General features: G+C 43.4%; 1 protein-coding gene across 4 annotated transcripts in view; it reads left to right on the forward strand.

Annotated features, from left to right (window-relative positions):
- The window catches only part of scube1 (signal peptide, CUB domain, EGF-like 1), a 137,558-nt gene that overhangs the window by 61,281 nt on the left and 53,777 nt on the right, over positions 1 to 22,500 (forward strand). For 2 of the 4 annotated variants that reach the window (XM_080421494.1, XM_080421495.1), the window contains exons 6-8: positions 1,464 to 1,580; positions 10,784 to 10,873; positions 22,428 to 22,500. The exon at positions 22,428 to 22,500 is cut by the window's right edge and continues 44 nt beyond it. In XM_080421494.1, the coding sequence (XP_080277620.1) occupies positions 1,464 to 1,580; positions 10,784 to 10,873; positions 22,428 to 22,500 (280 nt within the window). The remainder of the gene's footprint in view (positions 1 to 1,463; positions 1,581 to 10,783; positions 10,874 to 22,427) is intronic. The other 2 variants (XM_080421496.1, XM_080421497.1) reach the window with 1 other exon arrangement.

The raw sequence follows: 22,500 nt of genomic DNA on the forward strand, positions 1-22,500 counted from the left end.
CTTCCAGTCAGCCATGACTTTGCTTCTTTATTACCCCACATTAGAAATGTCCCCCGAGGGCCCTTGTCTCTGTTATATTACACTAGGAATGTCCCCCAGGGGCCCTTGTCTCTGTTATATTATACGAGCAGAAATTGCGGCCGCATTATCAGCTTGCCCAGCGTTTGTCTGGGTTATTATGCTGGCAACGTGCTGATCAGCGTCGTACAGGTTTCGGTACCCAGCATTAGGGATGGGACCATATGAAAATGACATGTCACCATTATTGTGGCAAACATTATTGCGATTAAGAATATTATCGTGACAATCACAATATGCTTAACCCTTTAAGACCGGGAACGCATCTGTGTGTCATTTTAAGATTTCTTTGGCTATTCAAAAATAGCAGATCTACAAGCTCATAGTGCGGCCATGAGCTTGTATTTTTTCAAAGCGAACATTTGTAACTCAAATCTTTGCTTCTGGGTTGTCCCTGGACCAAAATATTTGACAAATTGTCTTGATTTTTTGAAAAAAAATAGCAGATATACAAGCTCATACCCACTGATATAAAATATTTTGTTCCAGGGACCCCCCCAGAATCAAAGATTTGAGTAAAAATTGTTCCCTTTACAAAGAAAAATATTCAAATATTTGCACACATTAAGAAAAAAAAAAGCAGAAAAATAGCCAAAGAAATCTAAAAAATGACAAAGATACTTTCCCGGTCTTAAAGGGTTAAAACGTAAAATGCCACTTTTGTTAAACACTTGGACCCCCAGCATCCCTATTCTGGGGGGAATGTTCGCCAAAAATAGCCGATCTACAAGCTCACAACACGTTAAGTTGCAATGCGTTGTGAGCTTGCGGATCGGCTATTTTTGGCTAATCGATTTGTGTAGCGTGAAATAAGAGCGTACCAAATGCGCTATTTACACGTCCGTTTTTTTTTCTTCTTCCATTTCATGATAAGCGACAATAGCGATTATCGTCTCATCCCTACCCAGCGTTGGTCGGGTTATTGCGTGGGTGAAATAGGCTCTCTCTCCCTCTCGCCCTCCTGTCTCTCTCATTCCCCCTCTCCCTTTTTCTCCTCCCCCCTTTATCCCCACTCACTTCCCTCCACTCTCTCTCTCTGTCTCTTTCTCTCTCTGTCTCTCTCTCTCTGTTATATTTGGGCTGACTGCCTCTTCATATCAAGTAGTTGCTGACAATGAATTAGAAGAGCCCACTTCCTTGCCTTTAAAAACACTGTGTTCCTTATGGTATGGGCGTGCGCGTCTGTGCGTGCTTGTTTGTGTGTGTGTGTGTGTGTGTGTGTGTGTGTGTGTGTGTGTGTGTGTGTGTGTGTGTGTGTGTGTGTGTGTGTGTGTGTGTGTGTGTGTGTGTGTGTGTGTGTGTGTGTGTGTGTGTGTGTGTGTGTGTGTGTCTGTGTGTGTCCCTTTGGATCACGCTCCTCACCGTCTCCTTGTGTGTTGCCCCAGTGACGTGTAACTATGGAAACGGCGGTTGCCAGCACACATGCGATGACACAGAAATTGGGCCGGTGTGTGGCTGTCACCAGAAATACGCTCTGCACTCTGACAGCAAGACCTGCATCGGTGAGTGACAGCCGTGCTGGCTTACAGTGACACATGTACACACACGCACACGCACACGCACACGCACACACACACACACACACACACACACACACACACACACACACACACACACACACACACACACACACACACACACACACACAAAGGTAGGTATCGTGCCCACACTTTTCTCTTGTCTATCAATCATCGAGCAGAACTGGATCACACTCTACAAATGCAGCGCACCTTTATGCCTAACCTTACCTATGTATGTCACATGTACTGCACTCACATATACACACAAACACACGCACGCCCGCACGCACGCACGCAAGCACGCACACACACACACACACACACACACACACACAAGCTCATACATCACAGCTGTCTAACAAAAGAGCCAGGCAGCCACTCACAGAGAGAGAGAGGGAGAGGGATAGAGAGATAGAGAGAGACAGAGACAGAGACAGAGACAGATTAGGGATAACACGTAGAGAAGAAATTAGTCCCAATTACACCTGTTATTTTGGCCATGGTCAGTGACTATGTTTCTGTCCGAGGTGGACTTATCCTTTGACGCGGTGCATTTAAACCTGGCTGACTCTGGGTGAGATCAGATGATCACAATGCATCCTGTGCGTTTCAGAGATGTACCGATACCATTTCCGATAACATTGTGTACATTTTAAAACAAAATCTAGGACAGTGGTTCTCAAAGAGGGTGGTCCAGGGACTCTCAGGGCTCCTTGAGGTGGTTCCAAATGGACCCTTACAGGTCTGTAACTCAGTTGTGGGGGTCCTTGAAATTAAAAGGTTTTAGAACCACTGATCTAGGAATATATAAAAACGAAAAAGAATACATATATAAAACAGTAGTGCAACATCATACCAGCGTTTTAGGCAGAATTGGCAGCTTTTCCGATACTGGTATCATAAATATATATAGCTCCATAAAGAACCTCTCACTCCGCTATACAGCTCCGAGATGAGGTTCTATGTCGTTACCTTCCAGAATCGGGTATACGTCCGCCAAGGCTCCACTGTTTACCCTTTTGTATACGTCGTATCCCAAAACTAATGGTAGATTCCAAGCCGCACGGATGTTTAAAGTTTGGTCCGGAGCATAACATTTTAGGAACGGAGCGAAACTACCCGTTTAAATCGCTTATTTAGTCAGCCTGTGGCCATGTTTCCCATTCAAACCGGAAAACCCCCCTACGTCCGCTGCCAGTACTGCTCCCGGCTTGGCTACAATGGGAAACATGGCCACAGGCTGACTGAATAAGCGATTTAAACGGGTAGTTTCGCTCCGTTCCTAAAATGTTATGCTCCGGACCAAACTTTAAACATCCGTGCGGCTTGGAATCTACCATTAGTTTTGGGATACGACGTATACAAAAGGGTAAACAGCGGAGCCTTGGCGGACGTATACCCGATTCTGGAAGGTAACGACATAGAACCTCATCTCGGAGCTGTATAGCGGAGTGAGAGGTTCTTTATGGAGCTAAAATATATATATGTTTTTTGATTTATCTTGATAACAAATCCACATACAGAGGGATGTCAGTTGACCGTATTACGGCCATATTGCCGTTCTGTGAATATGGTCAATATAAAGTGTAAATGGGATAATGTTGTGGAAGACAATATGCTTGTTGTGCTGTGGTCAAGTGGAGACTCTTACATTTTTGAAGAACTTACACCTAGAATGATATATGCACCGACATAGGGACGTCAGGTTGAACATGGTTAACCCATTCAAACCGGGAACACATCTGTGTAACCACTTTATCCATATTTTATACTTTGGCTATTCAAAAATAGCAGATCTACAAGCTCATAGTGTGGCTTACGAGCTTGTAGATCTGCTATTTTTTTAAATAATCGTGAAAATGTGTGCAGCTTTGAATATAGGCTATATATATATATTTATTTATTTTTAAACTCAAATCTTTGCTCCTGGGGTGGGGGGTCCCTGGAACAAAATATTTTGAAATACCTATAATTTTGAGGGTCCTTGACATGAAAAGGTTTTGTTCCAGGGACCCCCAGAAGCAAATATTTGAGTAAAAAAATGAGGATTTGCACAAATGTTCACAATAATAATTTTTGTATCAGCTCTACAAGCTCATAGCGCGGTACGCTTGTATAATCTGCTATTTTTGAATAGCCAAAGTATAAAATAATGGTTATAAGGCTATAGCTAAAAATGAAAAAATGACACAGATGCGTCCCCGGATCGAATGGGTCAAAAGAAAACACGTTTCATCCCGTCTCATCATAAGTCCGACACACATAGGAAAGCATGGCTGCCTAGCATGTCTCTGGGCTCTGTCCCTGTCTCCTCCGTGAACAAACATAATCTCTCCCTCTCTCACACATAATTACATTAGCTAGCCGAGTGCATTACAGTAATACCATGTCAGGGCTATGGAATGAGCAGTAATCGGTTGAGGCACTAGAGAGAACCGGTGGGCTGGTTGGAAATGAATGACTGACACGTCTCCCGTTCTGAAAAAACATATTCATCATCTCCATCAGTGGTGGAAAGTAACTATGTGCATTTACTTAAGTACTGTACCTGAGTCCAATTTTGAGGTATTTGTACTTTATTTGAGTATTTCCATTTTCCAATACTTTTACTTCTACTCGACTTAATCTTGCATCCAAATATTGCACTTTTACTCCACTACATTTATTTGAAAACGTTAGTTACTAGTTACTTATTTTGATTATTGTTACAAAACATACATTAACCACCCTATAAACATTATGATTTCGGCCATTTGAAAAATCTACAAGCTCACAATGCGTCGCGATGCGACGCATTGTGAGCATTTAGATCTGCTATTTTCAAAAGATTTGTAAACATTTGACAACTTGAAATGGGACATTCTGCATAATGAGTACTTTTACTATTGGTACTTTAAGTACATTTTGATGCCAATACTTTTGTACTTTTTACTCAAGTACATTTTGAATTCCGGACTTTTGCTCGTAACAGAGTATTTATATATTGCACAGCATTGATACTTTTACTTAAGTAAAGCACGTGAGTACTTTTTTTCCACCACTGATCTCCATTATACCTCCATCATCAGCCCTATTAGTCCACTCAGAAACCACAGCCAGCCCCATCAGACACAAGCGTCTCTTCCAAAATGAGACCTTCGTTTCTACACACCCTACCCACGCATCCTGGCCCTTCCTCAACTTAAAGGAAATGATTATTTTTCATCCCGCTATTTTTCTAATCACCAGAAGACAAATGAGCCGTTCCAGGTAAGTGGAAATATGTTCACGGCTATTTTTCCTTCGACCTCCTTTCCTTCCCGCTCCCATATTTGGCTTGGAGCTAATACGTGATTATAATGTTTTTCTCTGTGCCGTTTTTGTCTTCTTCTTCTTCCAAGCCCTCTGTTTTGGAGTTCAGAGAAGGTTCTCAGAGTACGGCTTTCAAATAGAGGTCCTTTTATGCACCAGGCGGCATTAAATTTTTCTTTTCGTGGCAATTCATTTGCACGAAACGAATATTATTTTGAACTGTTTGTTTGTGTCATGAGTAAAATTCCCACAGAACACAAATATTACACAGTGATATAGCAATGTCATTGTTATTGAGCCATTTTTTCTGAGCTCCCGACACTGCGAATGAAAGCATCAACATGCATGAATGAGGCCTCGAAGATTAGTTTGATGCAAAATATTCGCCAGTGAGTATTTCCTTTTTCCCTTTTTTTTTTTCATACCCTGGTATATAAAAGCCCCTAATGTCTCATTTATACTTCGTCATTAATTATGTCCTCGATGCTCACCACAGATTTTTTTTTAAATCAATTTTTAAGTGAAAATATTTGCTATATATTCACATCGATGCAAGCACGAAAAAAGCAGATCTACAAGCTCATGGCGCACTATGAGCTGTACAAAACTGTCTCACGACAAAGTATAACTCTGGCTTAAGAAGGCGAAAGAAACAGGTTGCTACAACTTGCTACCAGAGCCTTCTATTGGAAAGTTACGTCAATGAGGGGGCAGAAACAACGGCGGTCACGTGGTTCATGTAAACCCGAAATAGTGACAAACGCTCATAGACTTCCGTTTCAGGGCTTTGTCACTATTCACCTCACCAATAGACGGCTCTGTAGGAGACTGGCCCGATGAAGTGAACGGAGGTGACGCAACTCTCTTTATATGGCTCTGGTTGCTACATACAGAGATACTGCACAGAGACAAAGAGGTTGAAAAACAGAGCCTTAAAGAGTGAACATTTTGATTTTACAGGATCCCAAATGAAGTTGTTGTAAAGACAATGATTTGGCACCCCCATTACATCCCAGAGTGCCAGTTTAAAACACAGAATCGGCAAAACAGAGGCCAACTGCAGCTGATCAACCTGCTGTTTTTCATGCACATGCAAATGCTTTTATGTTCCTCAGGTTTCTTTTTTTTTTTTTTGCACTTGTTTATTTCTAAGTGCTTTTCTTTCCACCTCTCGCCTCAAAAAGGCTGCAACCCCAGATGAAGAGCGAGAGCCCCGTTATTTCCAAACAGAAGGCCCACAGGATGCCTGCGTAGGGGTAACAGTGCCACAGATAGAAAACCCCATAAACCTTTCCGAAAAATGTATATAAATTATTTTAAGCCTGGAACCAAGCCATCGAGGCTCCTTGTGAATCATGACCATAAAACATTTGATTCTGTGTCAGATATATATATATTTTTTATAACATTTAAATATAGTACTTAGGCCTATATAATATAATTAAATATATTATAATTTTTTGACACAGAATCAAATGTTTTATGGTCATGATTCACCAGTAGCCTGTGTGGCTTGCTTCCTAGCTTAAAATAATTTATATAAATATTTTCGGAAATCTCTATGGGAAAAAAAATAGTTTTCAATCTGTGGCACCACAAAATGGCCGCCACTGCTGTGCGGTTTAATCTCACGCAGATGAGAGCCTCTGTGCCGGGTGCTGGATGTCTGTCAGTGGGGTTCATCATCGTGTTACACAGTAAATTCCTCACTGTTAATTGAACTCTATAAGGAATTCTACAATGAACACTATAAGGATTTTAAAGAGCACATTGTTAGCAGTCAGATCATGGCCATCAAAAAACATTTGCAAACACACCTAACCTGCAGGTGTGTGTACGCACGCACGCACGCAGGCACGCACGCACGCACGCACGCACGCATGCACACACGCACGCACGCACGCACGCACGCACGCACGCACGCACGCACGCACGCACGCACGCACGCACGCACGCACGCACGCACGCACACACACACACACACACACTATCTGCAGATATGTCTCTATCTATCACTATATGATAATAATAATTCACTTTTTTTCTACTGCTGTTATTCCTGCTGTGTTAGAACACTGGAAACACCTCTCTATCTGAACATTTCTCTCTCATTATTTCTTTCTCTGTCACTCTCTCTCTCTCTCCCTCTCCATCTCTCTCTCTCTCTCTCTCTCTCTCTCTCTCTCTCTCTCTCTCTCTCTCTCTCTCTCTCTCCTTTCTCCATCTCTCTCTCCACCTCTCCCTCTGCCTCTCCATCTCTGTCTATCCGTCTGTCTGCCTGTCCGTGTGTCTCTCTCCGTCTCTCTCTCTCTCCCTCTCTATTCTCTCTCTGTCTCTGTGTCTCTCTCCCCCATAAGCAGAGTGCTACACTGCTCTGAACAGCAGCACATAACCTTTTGATTTGCAGCCTCCTGAGGAAGACTTCAGCACAGCCGCAGTGTGGAGGACTGTGATGAAGAGGAGGCGGCATAAAGAGAGAACAAAAGCGGGGAACCCTCCTCTCCCTCGCTCTCTCCCTGTGTCTCATGTCCTCTCTCTCTCTCTCTCTCTCTCTCTCTCTCTCTCTCTCTCTCTCTCTCTCTCTCTCTCTCTCTCTCTCTCTCTCTCTCTCTCTCTCTCTCTCTGGCGGGAGAAAGGACCCGCCTCTATCTGTGGTCCAAGTGTCCCAGCCGCTCTCTGTGGGCCTACCTTTGACCTTTGATCCCCCTCTCCTCCTCCTCCCCTTCCTCCCCCCTCCCCCCTCTTCTGTGTAGCGCTGCTGACCCTACGCTCCTCCTCCGCCTACCTTCTCCTCCTCCTCCTCCTCCTCCTCCTCCTCCTCCCGTCTCCTGCTTTTTTTTTCTTTCCTGGTGATAGTAACTGATTGCCTGTGTTGTCTGAGCATCCGTGTTCAAAGAGAATCCGTTGGAAACTCGTGGGTTAGGGTGTGAACCCTCCAACATACAAGCAGAAAGAGAGAAAGACTTCAAAAACGGGGCGACTCTGTGTAGAGCGGACATCTCAATTGCAGCCTGATCTCATAGCTCCTCATTGACACCCCAAAAACCTGACCAGCTCCTCCTCTTCCTCCTCCTCTTCCTCCTCCTCTCCGTCAACATTATCAAACATTATCAACCCCCCCCCCCTCCACCACCACCACCACCACCAACTCTTTCAAAAATCTCTGACCACACGTTCTATAACTGACCTCCGACCATGAACCACCCCAACTTCCCCTTTTTTTTGGGGGGGGGGGGAGGGGGTCGTGACCCTCACCCAACTGCATGCCTCCCCTTCATCCATGTGTTGTCTTATCGTTTATCCATCCGTCTGTCTGTCTGTCTGTCTGTCTGTCTGTCTGTCTGTCTGTCTGTCTGTCTGTCTGTCTGTCTGTCTGTCTGTCTGTCTGTCTGTCTGTCTGTCTGTCTGTCTGTCTGTCTGTCTGTCTGTCTGTCTGTCTGTCTCTCCATTGTCATGTTCCACTAATCTACTGCCCTTCTGTTCAGTTCTGTTTCTGCTTCTGTCTGCCTGTTTGTCTGCATGGGAGAAAACCTGCTCTGCATTTGTATGATTTCCTTTTGTTGATTTTGTTATTTGTTTCTCTTTTTATTATATATATTTTTTTTCTTTCATTTTTCCTTTTGAATTGCAGTACATATTATTATTATTAGTGGCACTATTGTTATTATAATAATAATAATTAGTAGTAGTTGTAGTAGCTATGGTGTTCCCTGCCAGTGCACTGGTCCCAATCTCCTATTAGCTGTAGTGTGCTATTGGATTAACTGTCCCCGCCATTGATGCTGTCCTTTTGTAGGTTTGGTTCTCCAAACACTCCCCTCTCCGTGGGCCTCTTGTAAAGGGGACCAGGAACTGCCTAGGGTTCTGTAGGCCTGGCCTGAACTCATCTCTTATATGACCAATACACATGCACACGGACACGGACACGGACACGGACACGCACACGCACACGCACACACACACGCACACGCACACGCACACGCAAGCACATGCACTTAATCAAGCAGACATTACCTACACACAAGTTTTTTGTTTCTCTTCCTTTTTTGCACAAACATACGCACACGCACGCACGCACACACACACACACACACACACACACACACACACACACACACACACACACACACACACACACACACACACACACACACACACACACACACACACACACACACACACACACACACACACACACACACACACACACACACACACACATACAGCCATATGTTTCACACAAACCCATTCCAACAGTTAGTTGAGGTCCAGAAAGCCTCCATTCATCTCTGAGTGCACTTTAGCCAGTGCTCCACTCTGTCCATCAAGAGAGGAGAGAGAAAGCAAGTAGCGGGTCCCAGGCCCGGGTTGACGGAATGGGCATTAATTACCCCCTCGTCCCCAAAAGCCCACCCCCATTCCATAGGACTGAGTGTGTACATCAAAGACGTTACCCGGTCCTATAGTGCCGAGTGGCACCAGTCCCATTCACAGAGACGTGCTCATTCAGAGCCTAATCACTCAGTGGTCCAGGGAAAGACAGTCCCTCTCTCCCTCCCTCCCTCTCTCTCTTTCTCTCTCTCTCGCTCCCTCTCATCCCGAAGCTGAGCAGGCCTTCCAGTCCAGTCCCCCCCCCCGACCTCCCCTCCCCTCCCCCTCCACGTCCCACTCAGGCATCACCTCTTATCCATCTCCGTCCTCATGCATGCCATCTTAACCGCCAAATCATCCCCTTCTTCATCTTAATCCTCTCCCTCTTATTCAACCCCCCCCCCTCCCCTCCCTCTCTCTCTCTCTCCACAACCCCAGCCCCCCTGCCCCCCTGCCCCCTGCCCAGCTTGGGAACGTGTTTTCCAGCGTTGACTGTTAAAGCCAGTCGTGATGTGTTCCATAGACAAACAGGCAACCAGCGCTGCCCCCAGACTACCTGCTGCTTCTTCTGTGCACGCCACCACTCCCCCCTCCCCCCCTGCCCCCGAACCTTGTTTCTTCAATCTGTGCACCCCCCCCCCCCCCCCCTCTTCCCTCATCAACTTCTCCCATTGAAAGCCACGATGGGACTGGTTTCCCTCATACTCTCTCGTACTCTCTCTCTCTCTCTTTCTCTCTGTTGTGTCTCTCTCTCTCTCTCTCTCTGTCTCTCTTAGTCACTCTCTCGTCACCCGTTCTTCTTCTCATTGCTATACTGTTGAGCGTTCGGGTGGCTTAAACACCCCCACCCCCGTGTCACCCCCCTTTGTCATCATTCTCCGTCCTCTTACCTTGCTTCTGCTCCCCCCCACCCACACCCAACCCTCACCTCATCCCCCCCTTCCTCTTCCGTCTGAATGTGAGGGTATATCATTGCTGTCAGAGTTGCGGCTGTTTGATATGGAAGACAGAATCGGCAGCAAATGGCAGCGTCAGCATCGGAAACAATACCCCCCCCATCACCCACACTCCCCATCCCCCCATCCCTATGTTCCCTCCTCACCCCCTAAATTGTCATTGCCTCTTTATTTTTATTTTATTTATTTATTTATTATGTTTGTTGTTCAACCGTTCTCCCACAAACCCTCACACTCCATCCCTGACCCCACTTCCCAGCCACCGCTTTTATTTTGAAGAGCTAAAGACTGATACTGAAAAAAAATTACTTATTTATTTATTTTGCTCTGGGGATTTATTTTTTCTTCACCATTTAGGTTTTTGTGGGGGATTAACACTCTAACCGGGATTTTAGCACTTTTTTCATTGCTTCTTGCTTCTTGGCTTTGTTTTGGGGGTCTTCTTTTTCTTCAGTTTTTTTTTTTTGCTCAAACGCCAAGAGGGGCTGAACTAAGGTCTGGTCATTTGGGCTTCCTCATTAACCTGCTGCTCACTGTTTGTCCCCTTGTTGTCACTTGTGTTTTTAGAGAAAGATGAGGCTGCAATTGAGAGCTCTGAGTTCAATGCCACGTCAGTAGCTGATGTGGACAAGCGGGTGAAACGGCGGCTACTTATGGGTAACTCTTTTCTTCCTCTTTCTATGTGTTGCCATGGCGCTTGTGCTTGTACCCCCAACCCCCACCTTACCCCTTCCCTGACTCTACTCCGTTTCTCCTCGTCCTCCTCCTACTTCTCTCTCTGCCCTTATATTCATTTTATCTTTTATTTTTGTACTTTTTTTGGTGCCCCGTCGTGTCTACTCCCCAAGGTCACCGTGTTGTTGGAACTGTAGGTTAACGTGGTGACCAAGGAGGGGGAAAAAAAAAACCTTTCCTCCCGAACCTTATGGCATGTTCACACATAGCGTTTTTTTCCCCCAACTGTATTTACACAGAACCCTGTGGGATCCATGCAGCCACAAGGCCGTCAGAATGCAGTGCAGTGCACTCAGACTCAACTGATTTTTTTTTTTGGAAGAGGAGAAAAGCTGAACACGATGATGAAATTGCTGCTCAGGTAGTCTTTGCATAGCCAGACGATCAGAGATAACCGCCTATATTGATACATGTAGGGAAATCAAAATTCAGTGTTTGGGCTAAACCCACGGCTACTGCTTTGAAAACGATTATATCGCCGTCCCAATGGGAAGGACCGCCTTAATGTCTTTACATTGGTTCAGTTCTCTTTCGAATTAGTTTTAATTCTGAATTGTGTCCTCCCACTTTTAGCCTGTTCATTGAATTTAGATTTCACCATGCAGACGTATCAATATGTGGAGATCCCTTATCGTCTGACTATGCAAGGCTACTGCTCAGTGCTCAGGAGGTGGGCACCAGAGATGGAGACAGAGAAAGACAAAGTACCTGTTGATTAATGAGCTTTGCCAGAAGCACTCTATGTTGTCTGTCAGTAAAGCTAAAGCTAAGCAGCCTCTTCCTCACCATGGTTAATTAATTGTTAAAAAAGGCTAAGTGTAATGTGTGCCTTGTGGTTATGGATCAAGTTGCTAGGACCGCAATTAACATCAGCTGAACTCTTTGTTGAAATGGTCCGTTTTTGTTTTTAGTTTTTTTTATCGGCGCAGAATGCTCTCAGGCAGTGCTTTTTCCACTCAGAAAATGCTACGTGTGAACACAGCCTTACCCATTATGAGTTCTTCTCATAGACGAAAGGCTAATTTATGCTTTGTCGAACAACAAAAACAAGGTATTCTCTATTTTCAGTTGAAAGCATAAATTGGCCTTCAATAGAGTACAGAAGTCCTGACGTCACTCGCTCATCCCTTGGGTCACGGTTTTGTTTCCCCATTCTGAATTCCCATAGACGTGTTTGATATCGCGGCATATAAGAATTGTGGTCCAAAAATAAACAAACTGTATTGTCAGGCTCTGTATCAGACTCTGTATCGTTTACGATAGTCAGTCACTCATATTTGTTTCTGGCAAAAATGTAATTAATTCGGCGGCGGTAACGTTAGTGTTGTCTCGCCGCCAGTTGATGCTTTATCCATATGAGTCAAAGCGCCGGGATCATTTGTTTATTTTTGGTATACAGTTCTTATATGCAGCGATATTAAACACGTCTATGGGAATTCAGAATGGGGAAACAAAACCGTGACCCAGGTAGGATACATAAATTGCATCAGACTTCGGTACTCTATAGCCTTTGCTGTCCCAGTTGCTCCAAATCTCCAAAGACTAAATGGGCGTGGTCAGGTGCTGCTGCTCAGGGTTCCTCAGAACGATGGTTACGTAGGTAACCACGGTTATGTGAGCGATTGGATCACTCCAATATGATATATCCCTCCGCTCTGCCGCGGAGTGATATAATCATATTGAACCGTTTTGACAGTGAAGGAAGTACCCGAAAACCCCCGCAAAGACTTCAATTGTTCAATGATTGTCATGTACAGTGGTGTAAAGTAACATAAGTGCGTACACTCAAGTTCTTGAAAACTCTTTCTTTGAAAACTAGTTACTTTGTAGATTTTGATTATTATTACAAAACATGCAGTAACCACCTCAGCCTTATACGTATACATTTCGGCCATTTGAAAATACCCGATCTACAAGCTTCAGCTTATAGATCTGCTATTTTCTAAAGATTTTTATACATTATTACATTTGAAAACGTGTGAAACAGGACATTCTGCATAATGAGTACTTTCTACTTTTGGTACTTTAAGTACATTTTGATACCAATACTTTTGTACCTTTACTCAAATACATTTTGAATTCCGGACAGAGTATTTCTACATTGCAGTATTGATATTTCTACTTAAAATAACTTTTTTTTTTAATTGCTTAAATTTTTACGTAGAACATTTTAGTACTTTTTCCACCACTGGTCATGCATCATCCCCAACGCCGTAATGTTATTCTTCCCGTCCATGCGGTATCTTCTCTAGTATGGTTGATCCACTCTACTTAGGTGGGGAGACAGTAAAGAGCATGCATTCCGGACCTACGGTAGCCTACCCCATAATGTCTTTGGTGTTGTCAAGGAGACTGTATTGGTGCAGGGCTATGTTAGGGCCTCGTGTTCAATCTCACCCGCCAACCGGAAGTGGCAAACAAGACGATATACAAGTGACCGAGTGAATGTGTTGTGAATTTGGATTCATGCTGTCAATAATCATAATAAAAAAAAATGTTACCTGCTGCTCTTGAAGACTCTTTATTCCTCTCCGTGGCTACTTCCAGAAGCTGGCTGTGATTGAATAAAGGCCTTGACTCTTCACCCATTCCGTCATACCCTTGGTTCTTGTGCTTGGGTTTGTGTCCCACTGTAGCTCTCTTAGCGCTACAAAATCCAGAGTGTTTATTTCACTGTAGTGTAAGAATGTGAAATAGTCAGTGGTGGAAAAAGTACTCAAATGTTTTACTGAAGTACAAGTATCAATACTGCAATGTAGAAATACTCAAGTTACAAGTAAAATGTCCGGAATTCGAAATTGACTTGAGTAAAAGTACAGAAGTATTGGCATCAAAATGTACTTAAACTACCAAAGGTAAAAGTACTCAATGTGCAGAATGTCCCATTTCAAGTTTTCCAATGTATTAAAATCTTTTGAAAATAGCAGATCTACAAGCTTGTAGATCTGCTATTTTCAAATAACCAAAGTCCTATACAGTATATAGGACTGAAGTGGTTAATGTTTGTTTTGTAATAATTATCAAAATCTACAAAGTAACTAACTAAAGTTTTTGAATAATTGTATAGTGAAGTAAAAGTACAATATTTGCCTCTGAGATGTAGTGGAGTAGAAGTAAAAGTACTGAAAATTTGAAATACTCCAGTAAAGTAAAAAATACCTCAAATTTGTAATTAGGTACAGTACTTAAGTAAATGTACTTGGTTACTTTACACCACTGGAAATAGTACATTTTTACTCTCTCACAGTTAAAGTAACACTCGGAATGTTGCAGTGTCGGATGCCAAGGGTGAGACAATGACAGATTAATGCAAATGAATAAACTCTTGTTGTGCCGCAGGGCTGATGAGAGAAAGAACATCCAGATCACATTAAAATGGTTTTCATACCACTTACAGTGTAGTATGTTAAGCTGAATGTTTTGCAGTCAATCGTTCAGTCAGTGACTTAAAGGTAGGGTAAGTGATATTTTTGGTAATTTTTTTGTTTTTGTGTTAAAAAAGGTTAAAGTACTATATTCTGATAGTAATCATTGCTACAGAGCGTTTGTTCGGTCACAGGAGTCTCTCCAGCTCTTTAGTTAACAGAATATAGTGTATTTTCAGGTAGGAGACAGATTTTAAGCCAATTAGGAGAGAGTACTGAAAATGCGTTTTCTGTTTAATAAAGAGCCTGAGAGACATGGGAGACTCCTTTTGCCGAACAAACACTCTATATCAATGAGTACTATCAGAATATAGAGCTATTTAGTATTTAACACTTATTTTAACAAAAGTAAATCACTTACCCTACCTCTAAGTAGGTTTACCGCCTGAGTTCAGCGTGAACAAGATAGTCAAAGTGACCCATGGATTAGCACTCTGAGGAGCCTAGTAGACTGTAATTTTGTCTCGGGCAGAGGGTAGATTATTTCTCTGTTTTAAAGGGGGATGACAGACCGAATTGCAATCTAGTAGATGTTCTATGCTGGTACACAACATTCCTGATCATAATGTGTACGTACCAGTGGTCGAAAAAGTACTCACATGTTTTACTTAAGTAAAAGTTAAAAAGTATTGGCATCAACGTGTACTTCAAGTACCAAAAGTTAAAGTACTCGTTATGCATAATGTCCCATTTCAAGTTTTCAAATGTATAAAAATCTTTTGAAAATAGCAGATCTACAAGCTCACAATGCGTCGCATCGCGACGCATTGTGAGCTTGTAGATCGGCTATTTTAAAATGTCCGAAATGTATATAGGGCTGAAGTGGTTAATGTATGTTTTGTAATAATAAAATTACAAAATCTACAAAGTAACTAGTAACTAAAGTTTTCAAATAATTGTAGTGGAGTAAAAGTACAATATTTGCCTCTGGTATGTAGTGGAGTAAAAGTAAAAGTATTGGAAATTTGAAATACTCCAGTAAAGTAAAAAATACCTCAAAATTGTACTTAAGTACGGTACTTGAGTACATGTACTTAGTTACTTTCCACCACTGGTACGTACACAAGTGAAGTATGTCTGAGAGACAACAGTACTGTTGACTTTGGTCTGAGAAAACACCACTGTAATCCAAAATGTTCATGCCGTCACTACCATTATGTAGGTGACAAATGTCTGTCCGCCCACTACCCCTCCCTCTACACTGCTGCTCTCTCAATGCCAGTTTGATGGCATCTTTTTTAAATACCGGGATTTGGGCGGAGAGGCTCTTTAAACCATGAAGCTCAGCCAACTTTCTGTACTGATGTCAGTGGCAGTGGTGGAAAGCAACTAAGTACATTTACTTAAGTACTATTTTGAGGTATTTATACTTTACTTGAGTATTTCCAATTTCCAGTACTTTTACTTCTACTCCTCTACATATCAGAGGCAAATATTGTACTTTTACTCCACTACAATTATTTGAAAACTTTAGTTGCTAGTTACTTTGTAGATTTTGATTATTATTACAAAACATACATTAACCACTTCAGCTATTTTCAAATGGTCGATATACAGTAGTATATCGACCATTTGAAAATAGCCAATCTACAAGCTCACAATGCGTCACGATGCATTGTAGATCTGCTATTTTCAAAAGATTTCTCTTTTGAAAACTTGTGAAATGGGACATTCTGCATAATGAGTACTTTTACTTTTGGTACTTTAAGTACATTTTTATGCCAATACTTTTGTACTTTTACTCAAGTAAATTTTGAATTCCAGACTTATACTTGTAATGGAGTATTTCTACATTGCAGTATTGGTACTTTTACTTAAGTACAAAAATTGGTGGTAAAGAAACCCCCCCCCCCCCCGTTAAAACAGTGTTTTATTTCAGGCGGGTGTGATGCTGAAGCTCAAACTATCTTTCAGTTTTTTGGCCCTTCAAACTCTCGGCATACTACCTGATTTAACGTGTATAATTTTTCCCCCTCAAGAACATGCGATGCGGTTTGGTTTAATCAGACTAACCTGAACTAAATGGGTGATTCATTTCTAATACTAATCCCTCAGACATCGTCTCATCTTTTCATTGGTTTTCAAATGTAACGATTCTTTATTTCTTCCTTGAGACAGAAGTGGGAAGTTCGTCCGCTACAGCATACCGTACCCTCCACATCATACCTAGTCTACGGCTTTATGACATGCCATAAAGACATGCTTCTCTGTGTAGCTATACTGTACGTGTTTCATTTCAACAGGCCCTGGCCAGCGTGTGTGGACAGCAGGTTGCGGAATTTTTGGATGTTTGCTTTTCGGCTCTGTGAAGGCAAAGGACACCTCTTCATCCCCTCTTCTCTTCTTCGTTCTCTGTCATTTATAATTTTTTCCCCCCACTGTTTTAACTGGATATTTTCTGTTTCATGGCGTGCCCCAGCTGACTTTTTGTTTACCTGACAGCGTTCCAGCGGATTGTCGTTCCATGTTTATTTCATGTGATGATGATGGTGTCTCCTTCTACCTCTGTCCCTGTGATCCTTGTAGGTTTCTCCCATTGATCACACGTCGCTTGTGCAACGTTACTATCAGTGAGACGTTCCTTTATCTTTCCTTTATCTTAAAGGACACCATTTTCAACCTATCTTCATATAATTAACTAATATTCATGAAAAAACATTCTACTCTGTCTGTGGAGGGCTGTGGACACTTCAGAAACCCGCCTACCAGTGACATCATCGTTAGGCAGGTTTTTTTTCCCAAACAAGATTTCCGATTTTTATTAACGTGAGAACAATGGCTCCCATTATAGCATGCTAACTTTCCAGGGATAGAACTGTCCACAGCCCTCCTCTGAGACACAGACCCAGACACAGAGTAGACAAAAATTACAACATATTATAATGAGCATTAGTGAGGACCAATTATATGAAGATAGGTTGAAAATGGGTGAAGTCGTCCTTTAAGTGTCTTATAATTACTTCATGTTCATCAGTGACTTGAGAACAGGCTCACGTTATTACTGTAAGTATTTGTATGTTGTAGACAGATTCCAGCAAGAGCCCTCTTACCTGAAGTTTATAAATAGCAACAGTGTTCCTGCGATATTTATTGAATATTTAATATGCGCACAGGGGTGCATGTGTGCACGCATTCGTGCGTGACCGTGCATAAGTGAACAAGTATGCATACCTATCTGTGCCTGCTGAGAGTTAGAGAGGCCACCCCCGTAGCAGACTGGCATGACCTGAACAGCATCAGTATGTTAGATTTGACACCGCTATCCATTTGTCTGCCTCCTCTGACACGCCGCGTTCCTGTCTCAGGGCTCTCTTTCTGCTCGCCGCTCGCCATCGACTCCCCTCTCAACGGTCGCCATGGCAGCGCAGACCAGAGCATCCTGAACGAGATGGATCAAAGTGCAACTTTCTAGATTTATGTTTTGACTTTTCTTGGCATGTTGCTGAACACGGCTATTCTGAGAGAGAGATACAGGAGAACGTGGGGTTGAGTGGGGTTCAGGGAGGTCTGGTCATGCTGTTGGGATGCTGGCGACTTCTGGAATCGAAGCTCTCACCGTTTTGGTTTGAAGAATGGGTCTTTTACTTACTATAGGCCACTGTGCCAACGCAACGGTGGGCCTTGGCGCAGATTTCCGACCGCAGGAACGAGGATCTTTAGACGGAGAAAGGGAGAAATATGAAATGGAAAGAGAGACGAGGAAAAGGTGGGTGGGTGGCTAGTATTAGGGGAGGGTGGATGAGTTGACGAAAAGTATTTTTTTGAGACATTTCATTTCATAGTGCGGATGCTGAATGAATGGAGCTAAATCAAGAGTCAATGGACATGTGTTGGACACATGTGAGGAAAGTGTCGGACAGAGAGAGTCGGTGGTGTTATACATCGACCGCAGCTACAGAGTCCAAATAAACCACTCACCTTGAGACAGACGAGGTGGAGCAGAGGTGTGTGTGCGTATATGCTCGCGCGCGTGTGTGTGTGTGTGTGTGTGAGAGGCACGATTGCAGGACGCGGCGCTGACTGACGGCTGATTGAGGTGCCCATCATGGCAAAAGGGGATCTTTTTATGTGGTGAAAGATGACCGTGCCTCTCTCCCCTCTTACGACTGCGTTGCAACTGTGAGCATCAGTTGAAGCCCCCCCCCCCCCCCCCCTCGTACTCTCTTACTTGTAATCAATAGAACATGTGTCCTCTGCTCTCGGAAAGAGCGAATCCCAGCAGTTTGGGCCGGTCAGCATTTCCCTGCGAGGAGCATGACGGACATGACATGTGTGTACTTACTGTCTCCCCCCCCCCCCTCCCCTGCCTCTCCCCCTTGCTGACATATTGTAAGACCCTCAAGATGAGGCTGCCGGGTGGCCCAAGGCCTACAGTATATGGGTGGGGGGGATTCAATGGGCAAGAGGAGGAAAGTTGTACTCACCGGCTCTTGCGTTGGCTCTCTGTCAGTGGGACCCCCCTCCCATCTCTCTCTCTCTTTCATACACACACACACACACACACACACACACACACACACACACACACACACACACACACACACACACACACACACACACACACACACACACACACGCGCGCACACGCACAAGACTTATCTTCATCTCTCGCCAGTCACTGGGTCCCTGGAACACCCCTTGCTCCACGGATCACCTCCAACCTCCTGTTCTCTGGGAAATTCTCAAGAGGTGGTGCTCAAGACTGCTTCCCTCGTCCGCCTTTACCCAACCAGCTTGAACTCAGTGCTGAGACAACCAATACACAACAAGGCCACTCAGATGGTCTTAGAGGTGTTCGGACTTTTATATAATGCTTAACGATTACTGATCTTGTTAAAAAAAAAATCTGCAGTGATCACCGTAGATTGCTTTGTGAATCCTTGTGATGGTTGAAGAATCCCCCCTCCCCTGATGGAGACTAATGCAGAAATATGCTGGGTTAGGTTCAGTGGTGGAAAGTAACTAATTACATATAATTAAGTACTGTACTTAATCACAATTTTGAGGTACTTTTACTTTACTGGAGTATTTCCAATTGTTTACACTTTTACTCCACTATATAGCAGAGGCAAATATTGTACTTCTTACTCCACTATACAGAAAACTTTAGTTGTTATACTTTGTAGATTTGGATTATTATTACAAAACATACATTGACCACTTCAGCCCTACAGTATATACATTTCGACAATTTTAAAAAGATTTATAAACTGTGTTTGAAAGCTTGTGAAATGGGACCTTCTGCATAATGAGTACCTTCTACTTTTGATACTTTAAGTACATTTCGATGCCAATACCTTTGTACTTTTACTCAAGTACATTTTGAATACAGGACTTGTACTCGCAACAGAGCATGTCCATATTTCGTTATTGATACTTTTACTCGAAGTAAAAAAAACAAAAAGTGAGTACTTCTTCCACCACTGGTTATAGGCGCAGACTGTACAGGCTGGGTGGGGGAGGGGCCATGGAGGGGCATGTCCAGCACATCAATCAGGGCGGACGGAGCGTCTGTGTTCCCCATGCAGCGCTCATGCCTGGCCCTGGGGTTGGGCGTGGCACGCTGGTAGGCAGGCAGGAGAGAGAGAGGGGCTCCAAACAGGACTGTACTCACCCTCCGCTAATGATAGGGCCCACTGTACTCGGTGTATAAATCATTTTGACCCATAAACACCACCTCTTCTCCACACGCACGCGCTTGTCCATCAAGCATATACGCACATCTGTGCACATTATGCGGGTTGTACACCTTTGGCTTAAGCACACACACACACACACACACACACACACACACACACACACACACACACACACACACACACACACACACACACACACACACACACACACACACACACACACACACACACACACACACAGCAGAAAGAGGTCTGCTGCTGTACCCGACCGGCACGCAGCACCCATCAGACAGGTTGCCAAAGATGATGGAGTGTCTCTGCTCCCAGGGTTTTGTACCTGTGTGTGCAGACAGTGGAACTTCAAGCCTGATCTCTGAAATTGCTTTCGGCGTTGGATGTTGTCTATAATGGTTTAGGCCAGGGGTCTTCAATGTTTTTCAGACCAAGGACTCCTTAGCTGAGAGAGAGATGAAGCAGGGACCCCCATTTACTACATATTGTATACAATTGTGTCGCAGATGAAACTTTTTCATAGATTTCATAGATAGCTTCATAGACTTGTTTGACAACACTATCATAGTGTAGTGTTGTGTTGGATTCAATGCAGCAGGCTAATGTGTATTTTCAGACAGCTGACCACTTAGCTGACCACTTAAAACCTCAATACTTAACTTGTACTTGGTCTGCTCTTTTCCCCACATAGCAAGCTCACAACGCCTCGCACTGCGAGGCGCTTTTGTGAGCTTGTAGATCTGCTATTTTCAGCCAATGTTCCCCTCAAAATAGGGATGCTAGGGGTCAAGTGGTTAATGTAAAAAAAAAAAAGTTCCTATCACACAAAGATTTGGTGGCCCCCCTTGTAGTAACTCTGAGGACCCCCTAGGGGTCCCGGACCCCCTGTTGAAGACCCTTGGATTAGACGGTCCTTATTAGGAAGCCTTCATAAACACCTGCCTGCTGTTGCTGTAAAATGTCGGCCATCAGCCGCCTTTGGCCGTCAGGATGCTTGCTGTTTGTGACGCTGTTTTCTAGAGGAATGTTTCTATAGAGGTGTTTGCCGGCCTGAAAGTCTGTGTCCTACTTCTTCCCAAATTCACTGAGGCACGCTTGGCCTCCTGGCGTTTGCATTTTTAACCCGTTAAGGCCTGGGGCCGGTTCTAAAAATGTCTTCTAAATCCTAACAGTTTTCTGAAAAACGTATGTTGCTATATATCAGTGGTGCTCAAACCTTTTCATGTCAAGGACCCCCCGAATTTATGTGTATTTGGCCGCCGACACCCATCTCAAAACATTTTGTTCCAGCTTCTAGCAGTCCCCTAGAAGCAAAGATTTCAGTTGAACATGTTTGCTTTAAAATAATTATATATTAAAAGATTTGCACACATTTTCCCGATTTTTCAAAAATAGCAGATCTACAATCTTGTAGCGCGGCACAAAGTGACGCAGTATGAGCTTGTATATCTGTGTGGATTAACTGCGAAAGCAGATCAACGAAGTGTAATGTCTCTGACTTAGGTCTTAGTGCATACATGTATTTGTACCTAATTTGCTCAAAGCAATGAGCAAACTCAGTTTTGAGTTTCTCAGGCATTGCTGACATAAAAACTATCAATGGCGGCAGAGTTTGCTGTGTGAGATTTCCTCATTAGATAGAGTTTTATTGAATAGCCCCCTCAACAAACACGAGTCAATGTCAAGTTTCAGCCTAGTCAGCGCTTCTCAATGCCCATTGGGAAAGTGTGAGCTGAACTCTGCTAAAGCAACAGAGGCTGTGCAGGTGAGCTAGAGTTACCATTAGTGCCTGTTTGTCTTGGGATTAGCTTGGGCAATATTCACAAGTCCGAGCAAACCTTATCTGCCTCATGTACAAGAATAGTTTTCTGGAGGAAAAATATACACCGTGGGTACTGCCGAGTGTTCCAGGCACCTCACTTAATTTTTACCCCATACTTAACCTTCACCTGCCTTTTCTGCAAAATTAACGTTTTCTTGTCACCTTTTTTGGAAACAGGAACTACGGTACCTGCAGACTGTTGAGTTCAACCAAAATGTGATCCGTAACATTTTTCTTTTCAGCCGTTGTGAAAATGTATGACTTGCATATTAACCTCTGTTTTGTTTCGCATCCTTTTTACTTTATTTAAAAACGTTTGTTTGTCACAATGCACAGCATTGTGTTTCCAGAAAGCGAACACACAGCACCCCTATATAACACCATATTGTATCTCCCCTGTGCATGGAGCTTTTTTTTCACAACCCACCAAATCCTTTGTTGTTTTCTCTCTCATTTTAAGGCTCTCTGTTTTTTTTTTAAGAAGAAGAATTTGTTAGTCGCTTGTCTTCCTTCACCCCTCATCTCTCTCTTTTATCCCTGTCCTGCTGTGTGTTTGTTGTCGTTGTGTGTGTGTTCAGAGACCTGCGCAGTGAACAATGGAGGCTGTGACAGGACCTGTAAAGACACGGCCACAGGGGTGCGCTGTAGCTG

Source organism: Gymnoscopelus braueri, assembly GCF_963280865.1.
Source record: "Gymnoscopelus braueri genome assembly, chromosome: 23".
Lineage (NCBI taxonomy): Eukaryota > Metazoa > Chordata > Actinopteri > Myctophiformes > Myctophidae > Gymnoscopelus > Gymnoscopelus braueri.